The 12,344-nt window shown below is 42.1% G+C and overlaps 2 protein-coding genes across 2 annotated transcripts in view; both read right to left on the bottom strand.

Annotated features, from left to right (window-relative positions):
- MIPEP (mitochondrial intermediate peptidase) overlaps nucleotides 1–1,781 on the bottom strand; it is a 69,955-nt gene extending 68,174 nt beyond the window's left edge. The window contains exons 1-2 of the mRNA XM_071736035.1: nucleotides 1,520–1,781; nucleotides 615–788 (exon numbers count right to left, since the gene is read on the bottom strand). Of these exons, the coding sequence (XP_071592136.1) occupies nucleotides 615–788; nucleotides 1,520–1,678 (333 nt within the window). The 5' untranslated portion in view covers nucleotides 1,679–1,781. The remainder of the gene's footprint in view (nucleotides 1–614; nucleotides 789–1,519) is intronic.
- A 1,743-nt stretch (nucleotides 1,782–3,524) lies between these two features.
- Nucleotides 3,525–11,553, bottom strand: LOC139792541 (complement C1q and tumor necrosis factor-related protein 9A-like). The gene is made up of 5 exons (XM_071736049.1): nucleotides 10,900–11,553; nucleotides 10,207–10,248; nucleotides 8,581–8,772; nucleotides 5,416–5,478; nucleotides 3,525–4,405 (listed from the first exon to the last, which is right to left on the bottom strand). Exons 3-5 carry the CDS (start codon nucleotides 8,744–8,746, stop codon nucleotides 3,600–3,602), a joined length of 1,035 nt encoding a protein of 344 aa, XP_071592150.1. The 5' UTR covers nucleotides 8,747–8,772; nucleotides 10,207–10,248; nucleotides 10,900–11,553; the 3' UTR covers nucleotides 3,525–3,599.
- Nucleotides 11,554–12,344: the final 791 nt, after the last annotated feature.

Here is a 12,344-nt window from a genome sequence, read left to right on the forward strand (position 1 = left end):
AACAGGCTGCCCAGTTGTGGAGTCTCCTTCTCTGGGGACATTCAAAACCCACCTGGACAAGTTTCTGTGTGACCTACATTAAGTGGTCCTGCAAGGTCCTTTCCAACCCTTAACACTCTGTGATTTCTGTGATTTTTTGTGTTAATAAAAGACCATACTTTCATCTGCTGCTTTTAATCTTTAAGTTCTTTAAAAACCTTCAACTATAAGCTTCCATAACTTACAAACGTGCATTGCAACCCTAGCTTTAACTTTCATAGCAATTTCCTTTTTTCCATAACATAACTGATACTGGAAAGCATATATATCTATATTGTGGCAGAAATACAATTCTGATTTTGCTGTTATTTTTCTTGTTCTGGCATTTATGCAATATTTATTGTCCTGAAATTAAGTGGGCAGTTTGACAGCATTTGTAGTTTCCTATCATTCAGTAAAAGCCTTTGCAATTAACTTTTAGTCAATTTAATTACCTGTTTTAACACAAGATTTAACAGAATTGACCTATTTACTGCAGTGCAGAAAATCATAAAATGGAACAACATGGTGTGAGGTTATTAAGTCAGTCAATTTAAAAGAAACTGCTGCAAATAACAGTACAAAAAGTAGCTTACCAAGTCTGCTACTCTACATAAGGCATCTGAAAGCTGATCAAAGATCATTACGGTCTCTGCCCCAGGAGGTGTTGAACATGCCTTCTGGACTAGATGTTCTGATTCTTGCAATGCTTTGTCCTGTGCTTCTTGAAATCCCTCTGGACAGCTCAGTTCTGGAACACCAAACAGACCCTGCAGTGCAGAACACAATAAAAACATATCCCTATTACCCTCTTCAATTTCTGCCCCTTTGCTTCAGGGTAGAATTACCACCACAAAAATTTACCTAAACAGCCCTAGCTACCACACTGTGACACTTCACTAAAACATTCCCACGTGGGCATCTTCACAGACATGAGATCATCCCGCATGCACACATGTGCTGTGCTGTCCAGGAACTTGTTTAGATTTCCAGGCCTCTCAGTTACAAATGCACCCGAGATACCCTAAAAAGAAATAAATAAAAAAGCCCGAGTGTTACCAACCCGGCAAACAAGTGTCTTTTTTTGCCACAAGCAGTGAAATCCACGCCAGAGGATGTCAGCAGCCTGATCGATTCTGAACCACTGCCTTAGTCACGACACTGACACAATAAAACAGCCAGGTAAGAGCTGAGAGTGGAAGGAGTAGTGCACATCAATACACACATGATCTCTACTGAGGCTCTAAGCAAATGTTACAATAAACAAGGCCCTGATTTTCAAACTCCTGGGTGTGCAGCAGACAGAATTGTTTGGGTCATGAGCACCAAAACAAACCCTCACAAAGACGAAACAGCCTCAGCTCTGGCACCAGCCCGGCTGCCCCCGCCACGGTGATTTAAAAGACCTGAAATAAAACATTACGCACAAGAAAAACAAAACTCAGGGCCCCGGCAGCCAGGGCCGCCTCCTGCCCGCGGCCCTTCCCCTCCCGCCGCTCACCGTCTCCCTGCCCCGCGGCTGCTGCTGCTGCTTCGCATCGAAAGCGGCTCCCACCGGGCACCAGCTGGTGCTGACGGCCCGGCGGCCCGGCCCCGCCGTCCGGCCCCGCAGCACCCGGCCCAGCACCGCCGGCAGCGCCCGCCGGCAGCCGCCCAGCATGGCGGAGCTGAGCGGTGCGGAGCTAACCCTCCAACAACCCCAGGCGAACCCCGCCGGGCCACGGCCTCCGCGGCCCCGGGCCGTGCGGAGGAGGAGGAGGAGCGACGGCGGCCACGGCCAGGAGGGAGGCGGAGCTCCCTGGCGCCCCTCCCGCTCAGCCCGCTCGCCCTCTGTGCCGTGGTTCCGGGGTGGCCTGGCCCAGCGTGTCCCGCTGCTAAGGGGAGAGAAGGGGAGGGTTGGCCGGGCTGGCCGCGCTTTGCTGTGGGGCTGCGGAGGTCTAAGGGGCGGCTTCGTCAAATGAAACTCCTCTGTCGTGTTTTCCAGTTAAACCGAAATCCTCTCTATATGTTTTTTTGATCTAGACTATTAAATGACGCAATATCTCCTCTCCCTGACTGAAGTGCAGACGTTTTCCCCTGAAGAAATCCATCCCCGTTTGTGATCTGAAGTCGGGGTTCAACAACTGTGGGGCTGTGTCCGTGTTTCCTCACCTCCTCAGCAGTGTGCAGGGTGATGAGAAGTCCATCACCATGCTCCAACATTGCATCTGCATGGAATTTTATGAGTCTGACTCATGCCAATTGTAATTTATACTTTATTCTCTTTTAAGATGGGGGAGTGAGACACAGCCTCCCCCCCCCCCAAATGTTGTAATAGTTTTGAGGTTTAAGGGGAAAAGGTAAAAACAAAAAAATCTGAGAAAAATCACAAAAAATTTGGATATTTTATGGCACATTAAATATCTTTTGATCACTTTTCCAGTGCCTTTTTCATTGTCAATTAAAGGCTATATTTTGGGGGGAGAGAGTTTGTTTTGCACTGGCTAATCCTGATGTACAGTAGCATTTGCTATATTTTTGCACTGGCATTGAATGTCTGCCCACCTCAGAGAATCCACATGGCACTTATTTTTGTCACTCCATTTGCATCTATTTCAGACTTTCCACTACACAGAGAGCAAAGAACAGTATTTAAAAGCTGTAAAATCCACCCAGCTGCAACATACCTCACTTGTGCCACAGAGCAAGCAGCCCCTGAGGAGGGATCAAACTATGACAAAGCTCAAGCAGCCCTCGTGGAGGTATAAAACTATATGAATTCCAAATTTAAAAATTATTTTGAAGTGGTTGGGTGCAAGCTAACAAAGTTTCTGGACCATCTACATGTGACACCTAGAAAGATATGAACTGGCTTGGAAATAACTGTTACTTGATGTTTACACAGGGTGGCAGGGACTTATCATGATTCCAGAATTTAAAATTCTATCTTTTATTTTGTCCCACATTCTTTTAAAACATTTGTCTTTCAGAACAGGCAGAGGTACCACTGTATAACTTCAGTAAATGACCAAATCAGTAGTTTGTCAAGTCCAGCACTGTAGCCTCTTAAGAGCTGTCCCCCATTGGGCAAGATATGTCTGGAACCATCTGTCCTGTAATTGCAGCCATAAGAACATTTTATGTGCATTAGTTTTTTAAATTTTTTTTTTATTTATTTAGTTTTAAAAAAAGAAAGCTGACAACAATAGATTAGGATGGTTTAATACCCTGTGACTGGCACAAGGCAGCTTTTAATTCAAATTCTTCTGAGTGTGACTGTGAAGCCTTGAGCAGCTGGTCATGAAAACTTCAGCACAGTAAGTTGTGCAGTGAGCAGCTGTGTGCATAATGAGGCCTGATCTCCTACAGATACAGGCAATCTGATTCTACACCTTTTTACTGTGCTGACCAGTAAAAAAAAATTTAAAAACTTAGCTGTTAGGAAGATACTTGGTCCAAAGCTGCCCTGCCATCCTATATGTCCCTTTCAGCTCTCAACGTATGTCTCTTTTCTGCTGAATCTGGTAGAAATTGGCCAGCAGATAACTTTATTAGGGAGGGCTGAAAGCCAGGGACATACAGCATTCACAGATAACGTGGAGTTACATGCCAGGCGATGGCAGTGGCTCCAACAGGTCAGAAGTGCTGAACAGGAGGAACCCAGAGAAGGTGGTGTCATCATCACCATCTGCAAACAACCCGTTGAAAGACTCTCCTTGGTGAGCCTGCAGCCACACCTCGTCTCCTCCCTGTAGCTCAAGGATGGCAGCTCCTGAGGCCTGGTCCTCTCCACCCTGGTACCGGTCCACTGTGTGCAGCATCTTGATGCCATTTTTAACTAGAGCTACTCGGACGTTCCTTGAGTAGACAGTGATGTGGTAGGTGAAGTAGTAAACACCAGGGTATTTACAGGTGAATTTACCAGTATCTGAGCTGTAGTCATTTAGACTGTTATACAGCACCTTGTCAAACTTGATCGGGCGATTCGGGGGAGGAAATTTGGTGGTGATTGTAAGGCCAACACTGAAAGCACTCCGTGGCAGGACTCCTGGAGCACCTATATTACCTTTATCTCCTCTGTCTCCTTTCAAGCCTCTTTCCCCCTGAATTCCTGGATTACCCTGTGGTCCTCTATCTCCAGTTTCACCTTTAGGACCTACATTACCAGGCGGGCCAATTGGCCCTGGGAAACCAACTCTTCCAGGATGGCCAAGCTCACCCTTTGTCCCTTTTGGACCTATGGGCCCAATGTCTCCTTTTAAACCTTTTTGTCCTGGCAGTCCCAGCTCTCCCTTCTGACCTTTGTAACCCACTGACCCTATAATTCCTTTTGGTCCCAGTTTCCCAGGTCGGCCTCTTTCTCCTTTATCTCCTTTGTTCCCCTTCTCTTCAACTGTCCCATTGGCTCCTAAATAAAAAAAAAAAGAATAAAAAAAAGAATAAAAAATAATAAAACCAAACAACAGAAGACATTTTCTTGATTTTCTTGTGATCTTCCACTGAATTAGTGGGGCACAACAGAGTTTCAGCATGAAATGTGTACATACGTGTAGGTGTATGTCACTACTGTACACATTGTTCTCACTTTACGTAAAATTCTCATACATTAAAGTGGAGGATAAGCATAACACCTGAAGAACTGGCTGTTGTCTTAGAAAACAGGTGTCCTGGATGAGAGGAGCAAGAATAAACTCAAAGAAAGGAACATGTGATTTGCCTACAGGCTGATGCTACAATCAACTAACATTTTACACCATTTCAGGTGTAAACAGCATCTGTGCAGACACTTGTTTTCCATCTTTGGTATACAAAATGGGGTAGATGGTACACAATAAAATCAGAGGAAGGTTCTATATGTACAACACCCAGACCTCGCTTGCCATGTGTTTATATAATTTCTGTATGATGGAACCTTGCCTGGGTTAACTAGGTTGCTACTGCAATGCAACTAAAGGCTTTTTGTCCTTGTTATGTCCACATGCAGTTGGTAGACGAAAGATACCATAATGACAATACATTCTGTCATTCAGGAAAATATTCTATGCCCTTTCGTGTCCAGAAGAGGGCAACAGAGCTCATTAAGCACCTGGAGCACAAGTCCTGTGAGGAGCTGCTGAGGGAGCTGGGGGTGTTCAGATTGGAGGAGGCTGAGAGGAGACCTTAAGGCTCTCTTCAACCACCTCAAGCTGAGCAGGCTGAGCAAACAAGTTGTAGGACATCAGCAGCAGAGGAATGATTTCAGTTAACAAATTCCTTTTATATTCTCAGCATATGTGTGCAGCCTCTATTACTTCTGGAAAAAGGTTTTTTAACCTTCATGGTACTTTTGGCACAGCTAGAATGTATAGAATGTCCAGTGCTAACAAACACAAAGGCAACAGCAGAATGACAAATAAGAAATCTAAACGCTTCTCCAACCTCGTTCGCCTTTCTCTCCATCTGCACCATCTTTTCCTGGACTTCCTGGAAGTCCTGCTTCACCTAGTACAGAAGAAAAAAATTTTCATTATGCAATTGAATAACAACTTGAGATTAATCCTTCTTTAACCCTTCCTCTTCAAGTGTGGTTAAACAGTAATGCAAAGAGTGATCTTATTCCTGACTTTCAGTGGGTGCCACTAATAGTACTTTTATCTTAAGGACAGATTGACAGAGAGCACAGAAACTCTGCTTGAGGACAGTGCTTTTTAAGACAGGAAATTCTTGGCATAAAGAGATGGGTTATTGAGATATGTAGAGAAACTATACCCTGGTCAGGACGACCCACTTGAAAACCTCTTGTCCTTGTGTTGCCTGTATCCATGGAAGATACCAGGAGGAAAAGGAGAAGAAGGCCTCATTCAGCTAGAAGCTTTACAGGAAAAGGAGGACTGGTAGGGAAACAATGGTAAACTCCCCTTTCATTAAGAGACATCTGCAGGGGTCTGGTCAATGCTAATGAAATATTACAGTGAATAATGTTGCTTAAAGATCTGAGGAGGGCATTCACACTCTTGAGCCCTGTATCTAGCATGACATGGCCTTTCCGATGCTCCAAAGAGAACAACTGTAGAAGTAATTTTTGCAGTAACATCACCAGTTGACCAGGAGGTGTGTGATCAAATTCCTGGATTTGAATCCAGAATGCAACAGAAGGAAAAAGAGGTGGCAGTTGGGATGGAACCATATTCCAGGAGCAGCTCTCCAGCCACAGGGACTGGAGAACAGTTCTATAGCAGTTTACTGCACAGCAGGCACAGTCCAGCATCTGCTGAAATTTGGTGAGGATCAAAACTAATTCTCATGTATTTAACTGCAAAGGTGTGTGTACATACAATATAAATATATAGTACAAAGAATGGTACAGTCTCCCCAATCTGTTCAAAGAAAGAATAGTCAGTATAGTCACCATAATATCTTAATTTTGGAAAAATTTTGGGGACTTTATCAGACACCATTGATATCATGTGATAACTCACTGGACTAAAGTGAGAAATTTTATAAGATAAATGGAAAAAACTAAGCTCCATATTTTCCATTTTTTAAACTTTCTTGGACCTCTGCACATAGAGAAAGAAGGCAGTTAATTGTATGTATCTACTAGGAAGCAAATGGATTTTTTTTCCATTTGTTTCTAGATTTTAAAAGGTCTTGATTTTAGCCAGACTATGGCACTGGAGGCAGAAGGAGCATGCACATGGTGGCTTGACACAGAACTCTTTTATAAAACAGAATTATTTTCTGAACAGGGGAGTTCAAAATAACTCCTTAGCGATCACTAAGTACCTCATTGAATAGCCCTGTCTTTCAGTGGTCCAAGGGCAAGCCATCAGCTGTGAATAACTCTTCATTGCCCAAATTATAAGTACTGATTACTTTTCAGCTGATCTAGTTTACAGTATAGCCATGCAAACAGTTGTGATGTGTTAAGAGAGAAGAGTCAAGTGGTAGGAAAAGAATCTGGTAGAGGATCTTCCCTATGCCAGCACAGCCATCAAAGAAACATGGTTCAAATGATACTTTCAACACTGATTCTGCAACATAAATCTGTGGAGGCACATAGCTTTCCTGGTGGAGCAGGTAACTCATTAGCTTGGTAACCTAACCTGTTAAAGGCAGACATTTCCACTAGCTTGAAAGATAGTGTAAAACTCTTTAGCTCATTGTAAGTTAATTTCTTTTAGATGATTGACCTCAGCTTGGTTTATGGGTTATATACTCCATTGAAAATGCCTAAGATCAGCACTCAGTGGAAAGCTTTATCTGATAAGTACAAGTTTGATGAGGATTGGCTTGTGCAGCTGAGTTAGACAAGCCCACAATAACAGTGTTTATGACAGGTTTATGCAGTGAGCCCAAATGCCACCTGCATGATACTGCACAATAGCTGACCTAACATGAAGCCTGTTGGGGAGAAGTCCCCCCTCTAAATTTTCTGAACAGATTTGAAGCAGGAGATTTGCACTTGTCCTGTGCTTTGCATTCTGGAATTGTGACACTTCAGATGAAGTGTTATATATGTCCACATGCCCATAGATTTATCATCTTCTGCAGCCTTTGATATTCCAGCATGGATACAGAGGCCATCATTATGCCAAGACTTAAAGTACTATGGGAATTATTATCATAGAATCATAGAATCATATAATTGGCTGGGTTGGAAGGGACCTCAGAGATCATCAAGTCCAACCCTTGATCCACTACTGCTGCAGTTACCAGACCATGGCTCTGAGTGCCACATCCAGTCTCTTTTTAAATATCTCCAGGGACGGAGAATCCACCACTTCCCGGGGCAGCCCATTCCAATGCTTGATCACCCTCTCAGTAAAGAAATTCTTTCTAATGTCCAACCTAAACCTCCCCTGGCACAACTTGAGACCGTGCCCTCTTGTCTTGCTGAGAGTTGCCTGGGAAAAGAGACCAACCCCCACCTGGCTACAACCTCCTTTCAGGGAGCTGTAGAGTGTGATGAGGTCTCCTCTGAGCCTCCTCTTCATTAGCTTTAGGATTCTGAGATTACCTCTCTCTGCAGTATCACACACAAGCCTCTATTGTAGCCTGTCAAGCAGAGATGAATTCTATACTGTTTTTCAATAGTGTCCATTCCTGGACTTCCCTCTAGTGTCTCTTGAGTAAAGCAACTACACGCACTCAGAAGCAAACCCTACAATTGTAAAATTTAGATAAGAAAGAAATATCTTATCACTGTGCACTTCTAAACAAAGTTGTTAAAGGTTTTTATACTGGACTCAAAGGTCCGTGAAAAAATATGGTTGCTACCTTAGAGACATTGAAGTAGGTCTGCAGGTGTTGAAGTTTTCAAATACATATGAAAATATTCCCAAACTAGAAGGTAAATTCTTTCTCTTTTTTTTTTTTCTTTCTTTTCCCATGGTCTCAGTCTCTCCATAGTATTAGACACCTTGCTTTCATTGTTAACTCTTTCTTTATATGTCCTTCTTCAATCAAATACTTTACAGATGTCTGAACTGTTTTCTGAAGGGTAGGCATAATAAACTCATTAATGCAGAGTGACTACAAACAACTTCAGAAACTAATGGTATTGCATTTATTACACAAAATAATTTATTCTGCACATAGTACCTGTATCTCCCTTGTCGCCTTTTGCACCATCACGTCCATCACGACCGGGTATGCCATTGTGCCCAGGATTGCCAGGGATGCCAGGGTACCCTTGGGTACATATATCCTGGGTTTGACTTTCTGCTGTGCTGATGATGATAGTCAGCAGTATAATCCAGTTTTTCATTCTTTATATAGGTTATATGATATTGCCTGAAAGATTTAAGAAAGCAAATGTACGCCTGCCCAAGTCTACCTTAAAAAGGGATGCTGAGGGAGGAAGAAAAGAGGAAATGAGTTTTTACCATGTCTGATTTTTGTGTTTTATTTATAGGTTTTTATGTAGCATTAAATACAATCCTGGACACTATTGGGTACTATTACAAACAATGAGTTAATGGGAATATCAGCTATAGTGTCATTATACATTTGAAACATGAACTCAGCTTTGTGCAACTGAAATTATGCCTTAATTCCCTGAGATTTGGAGCATCAGGTTCTGGGTTTTATTTTCCTTTGCACTATGACTTGTGGAAACCTGCCTTACTCTACCCAAAACCATGAAACCCCAATGTCTGGCAAGTCTACAAGAAAGTGTGCAAATCATAATGTTTTTGCTGTCTCTCTTCTCCCAGGAGTGGCCTCTGGTGACACAGGAGGTGAGCTAGAGCAATTCAGCCTATATAATTCCTTTCAATATAGGCCCAACAAAATACATTAATACTTAATCTGTACTTAACTGGTTTAAGTGAGTGTGAAATCAATTAGTGGGAAGAGACTGAGGAACAAAAATCAAACAGAAAAAAAATAATGTCCACTGCATTTTAAATGTCTAATGTGAAGAAGCTTGGGCTATGTTAGTTAAGTACTTATGCAGGTAAAAGTGATAGTCAGAACACGTGAAGTTTATATAAATGACTTTTTAATTGCTTCTTTTACTAATAAGAACTTAATTCTAAGATCAGTATTCCTTTTGAAACATTGACTAGCACTGACTAAAAAAATGCTGTTTAATCTCTTCACCACTGTGTCTCAGTCTTGTGAAACAATGCACATAAACGCCAAGTGGAGAGAGATGAGTATGTTCCCAATAAGAATAATTAAACTCTGTTAGCAATATTGAATCTAAACATTTTTTAACCTAATTATAGAGAGATACCTTTATTTTGGAATATGTTCCTTAATCTTTTTATTCTGTCTTCAGAAAAGCTCCCCATTTTTGCAACAATTATTGGAAATTTATGGTGCCTTTGACAATACTCTACAGAGAAATTCTGATCACCTACCAGTGAAATCCCACTTTGTCTGCTGCTGCTGGTTGTCATTAAAGAAAGATGAAAATAGACTAAACACTTGCTACTTCTCAGCTAAGTAAACATTTGCTGCCCTAATCAAAGGACTCCAGAGGAGTGCAAGAGGAATAAGTGCTCTGTATGATGCTGTTAGGATATGGTGCACCCCATGGACAAGTTTGATATTCCTTGTTCACTGAGAGAAAACCTATTCCCAGTTGCCTAAGGGAGTCTGTCTTGTGTAAGGAATAGAAAGTTTGTTCCCCATATATGCATTCCTCTCCACAAGGTGACAACATCAACATCATCCTCATCATCACCCCCATCATCACATATATAGGATCCTTGGTCTTACCTCATTCACTTTGTACTTGCAGCGTTCTTGGGCATCTTGAACCTGAGTATAAAAGCTTCATGTAAAGGATTGCACGCTTCAGATATGTGCCTTGAGGACAAGCACTTGTTTGGTCACTAAATTCTCAAAGGTCAGTGATTTAATTTTGAGAGCTGTTCAATAATTAAAACAGAGGTTTAAACTGGAATCTTCCTATTTATTCCAATATTAAGCTGAAGCGCTCTGTACTTTGTCTTTTACCACTATTACATGAAAGAAAGTTGTTTCAAAGGATTAATAAGGCTTTGATTTTCCTGTGCCATAATACCAGCATATTACACAAATGTTACCCTTTGACAGTTTGCTTGGTTTGTAAAGTGGAAGACACATCTCACACCATTATCGTGCTGCAAAAAATCTGTTAACAAAGTTAGTTTCTGTATCAAGCAGTTTACAATGGAATTAGGGACAAAAAAAGACTATAGGAAATTAAAATAAAAATGCTTTGAATGTGGCATTACAAACATCAGGTGATTGTGTAAAAGTAGTAACAAGATTGATTTAAAGTAAATAAATTGAATGACAAACAGAGCTTTTCCTCTGTAATTAGCAGGCTCCCCATCTAGACATTCAAACACCAGTCAAAGCTATTGTGCTACTGAATTATGAATTATTGCTAACTAAATTTGAAGAAGTCGTAATTTGATACTTAACTGTGTCTTGAAACTACTGAAACTGCTGCTGTCTAAGGATTAGTGGAAGGAAAGCAACTGAGTGTCTCATGAACTCCTTAACTGCTGACCATGAACAGTGAAGGATAAAACCAATAGTAACGGGAGTTAATGTGTTATCACAAGTGGCCTTAATTCACCCCTGTCGGTGCAAGTGACTGAAACACTGCAAGGATATGACATGTGGTCTGCATAGCAAACAGTTTATCCTCAGCACAGCCGAGTAATGAATGGTTTTCACCAAGGTCTTCACCACCCCCGTATGGTAATAACAAATATTGCAAGTGTTTAGGTGGCCTGGTTTGCATCTGGGACATTGTATGTGCCAGGCTCTGAGCAAAAGAGGGGACAATGTGCAGCAATGAACTGCTCTACTTTAATGAACTTTTGTAGCCAAATTAGCCTCACTGTTGTGATAGCTGAGAAGAAATGAGAACCATGAAAAACAATCTTTTTCTCTTCTTGGTCAACATCTGAAATTTTCTAAGGCTGTTTATAATCGGCCTCCTCTCACACTTTGGAAGTTTGGGTCATTAGAAGAACAGCCCACCCTGCCTGCTTAGTGCTGGGCCCTCAGTGATCTGTCCTGCCATGCAGAAAACTTGGATTTATTGATGAATTCCCGGCTTCAGTGCTTGGAGAACCAGTGACTGGGGGACAGCACTGGGCACAGCAGGGCCTCTTGGGGACACAGCAGCAGCAGCAGCAGCAGGGCCTCCAGGGGCAGCAGGGTCCTTCCACTGAGCCAAAAGAGGCTGTGAATTTTACAGTGGCAACAGTCACAGTCTGTCTATCCCAAGCATGAGATGAAAATAACATAATTCATTAGTTATGGACCATCTACCTTGGTCCAGTTTGATGTTTTTTCAGCAGAGAACCAAAAATTTGGTATAGGGAATGACCTTAAGGAAAAATATGTCTGCTGCATTCTAATGTGCCTTATCTCAGCAGAGAATAATGCCTTGGGAGTAAACACAGAGCAGAAGTTCATAAGTTGGGCATGGCCTTAAGTTGTGCCAGGGGAAGTTTAGGTTAGATATTAGAAAGAATTTCTTTACAGAGAGGGTGATCAAGCATTGGAATGGGCTGCCCAGGGAAGTAGTGGATTCTCCGTCCCTGGAGATATTTAAAAAGAGACTGGATGTGGCACTCAGTGCCATGGGCTGGTAACTGCAGCGGTAGTGGATCAAGGGTTGGACTTGATGATCTCTGAGGTCCCTTCCAACCCAGCCAATTCTATGATTCTACAATTTGCTCTCTAAATTGTTGCATTTGAATGGCAGGAGATGTAGGGTTTTTTTCAGATTGATTGCTGTGCTAATTCCTTTTGTTAGGAGCTGAACGTGGTGGTAATGAACATGAGATGGATCATTAATAAAAGATATACCAAATCTTATTAGCAGAACATCTTCTAAACACTTTTCAGTC

The sequence above is a fragment of the Heliangelus exortis genome, chromosome 1 (genome assembly GCF_036169615.1).
Source record: "Heliangelus exortis chromosome 1, bHelExo1.hap1, whole genome shotgun sequence".
NCBI lineage: Eukaryota > Metazoa > Chordata > Aves > Apodiformes > Trochilidae > Heliangelus > Heliangelus exortis.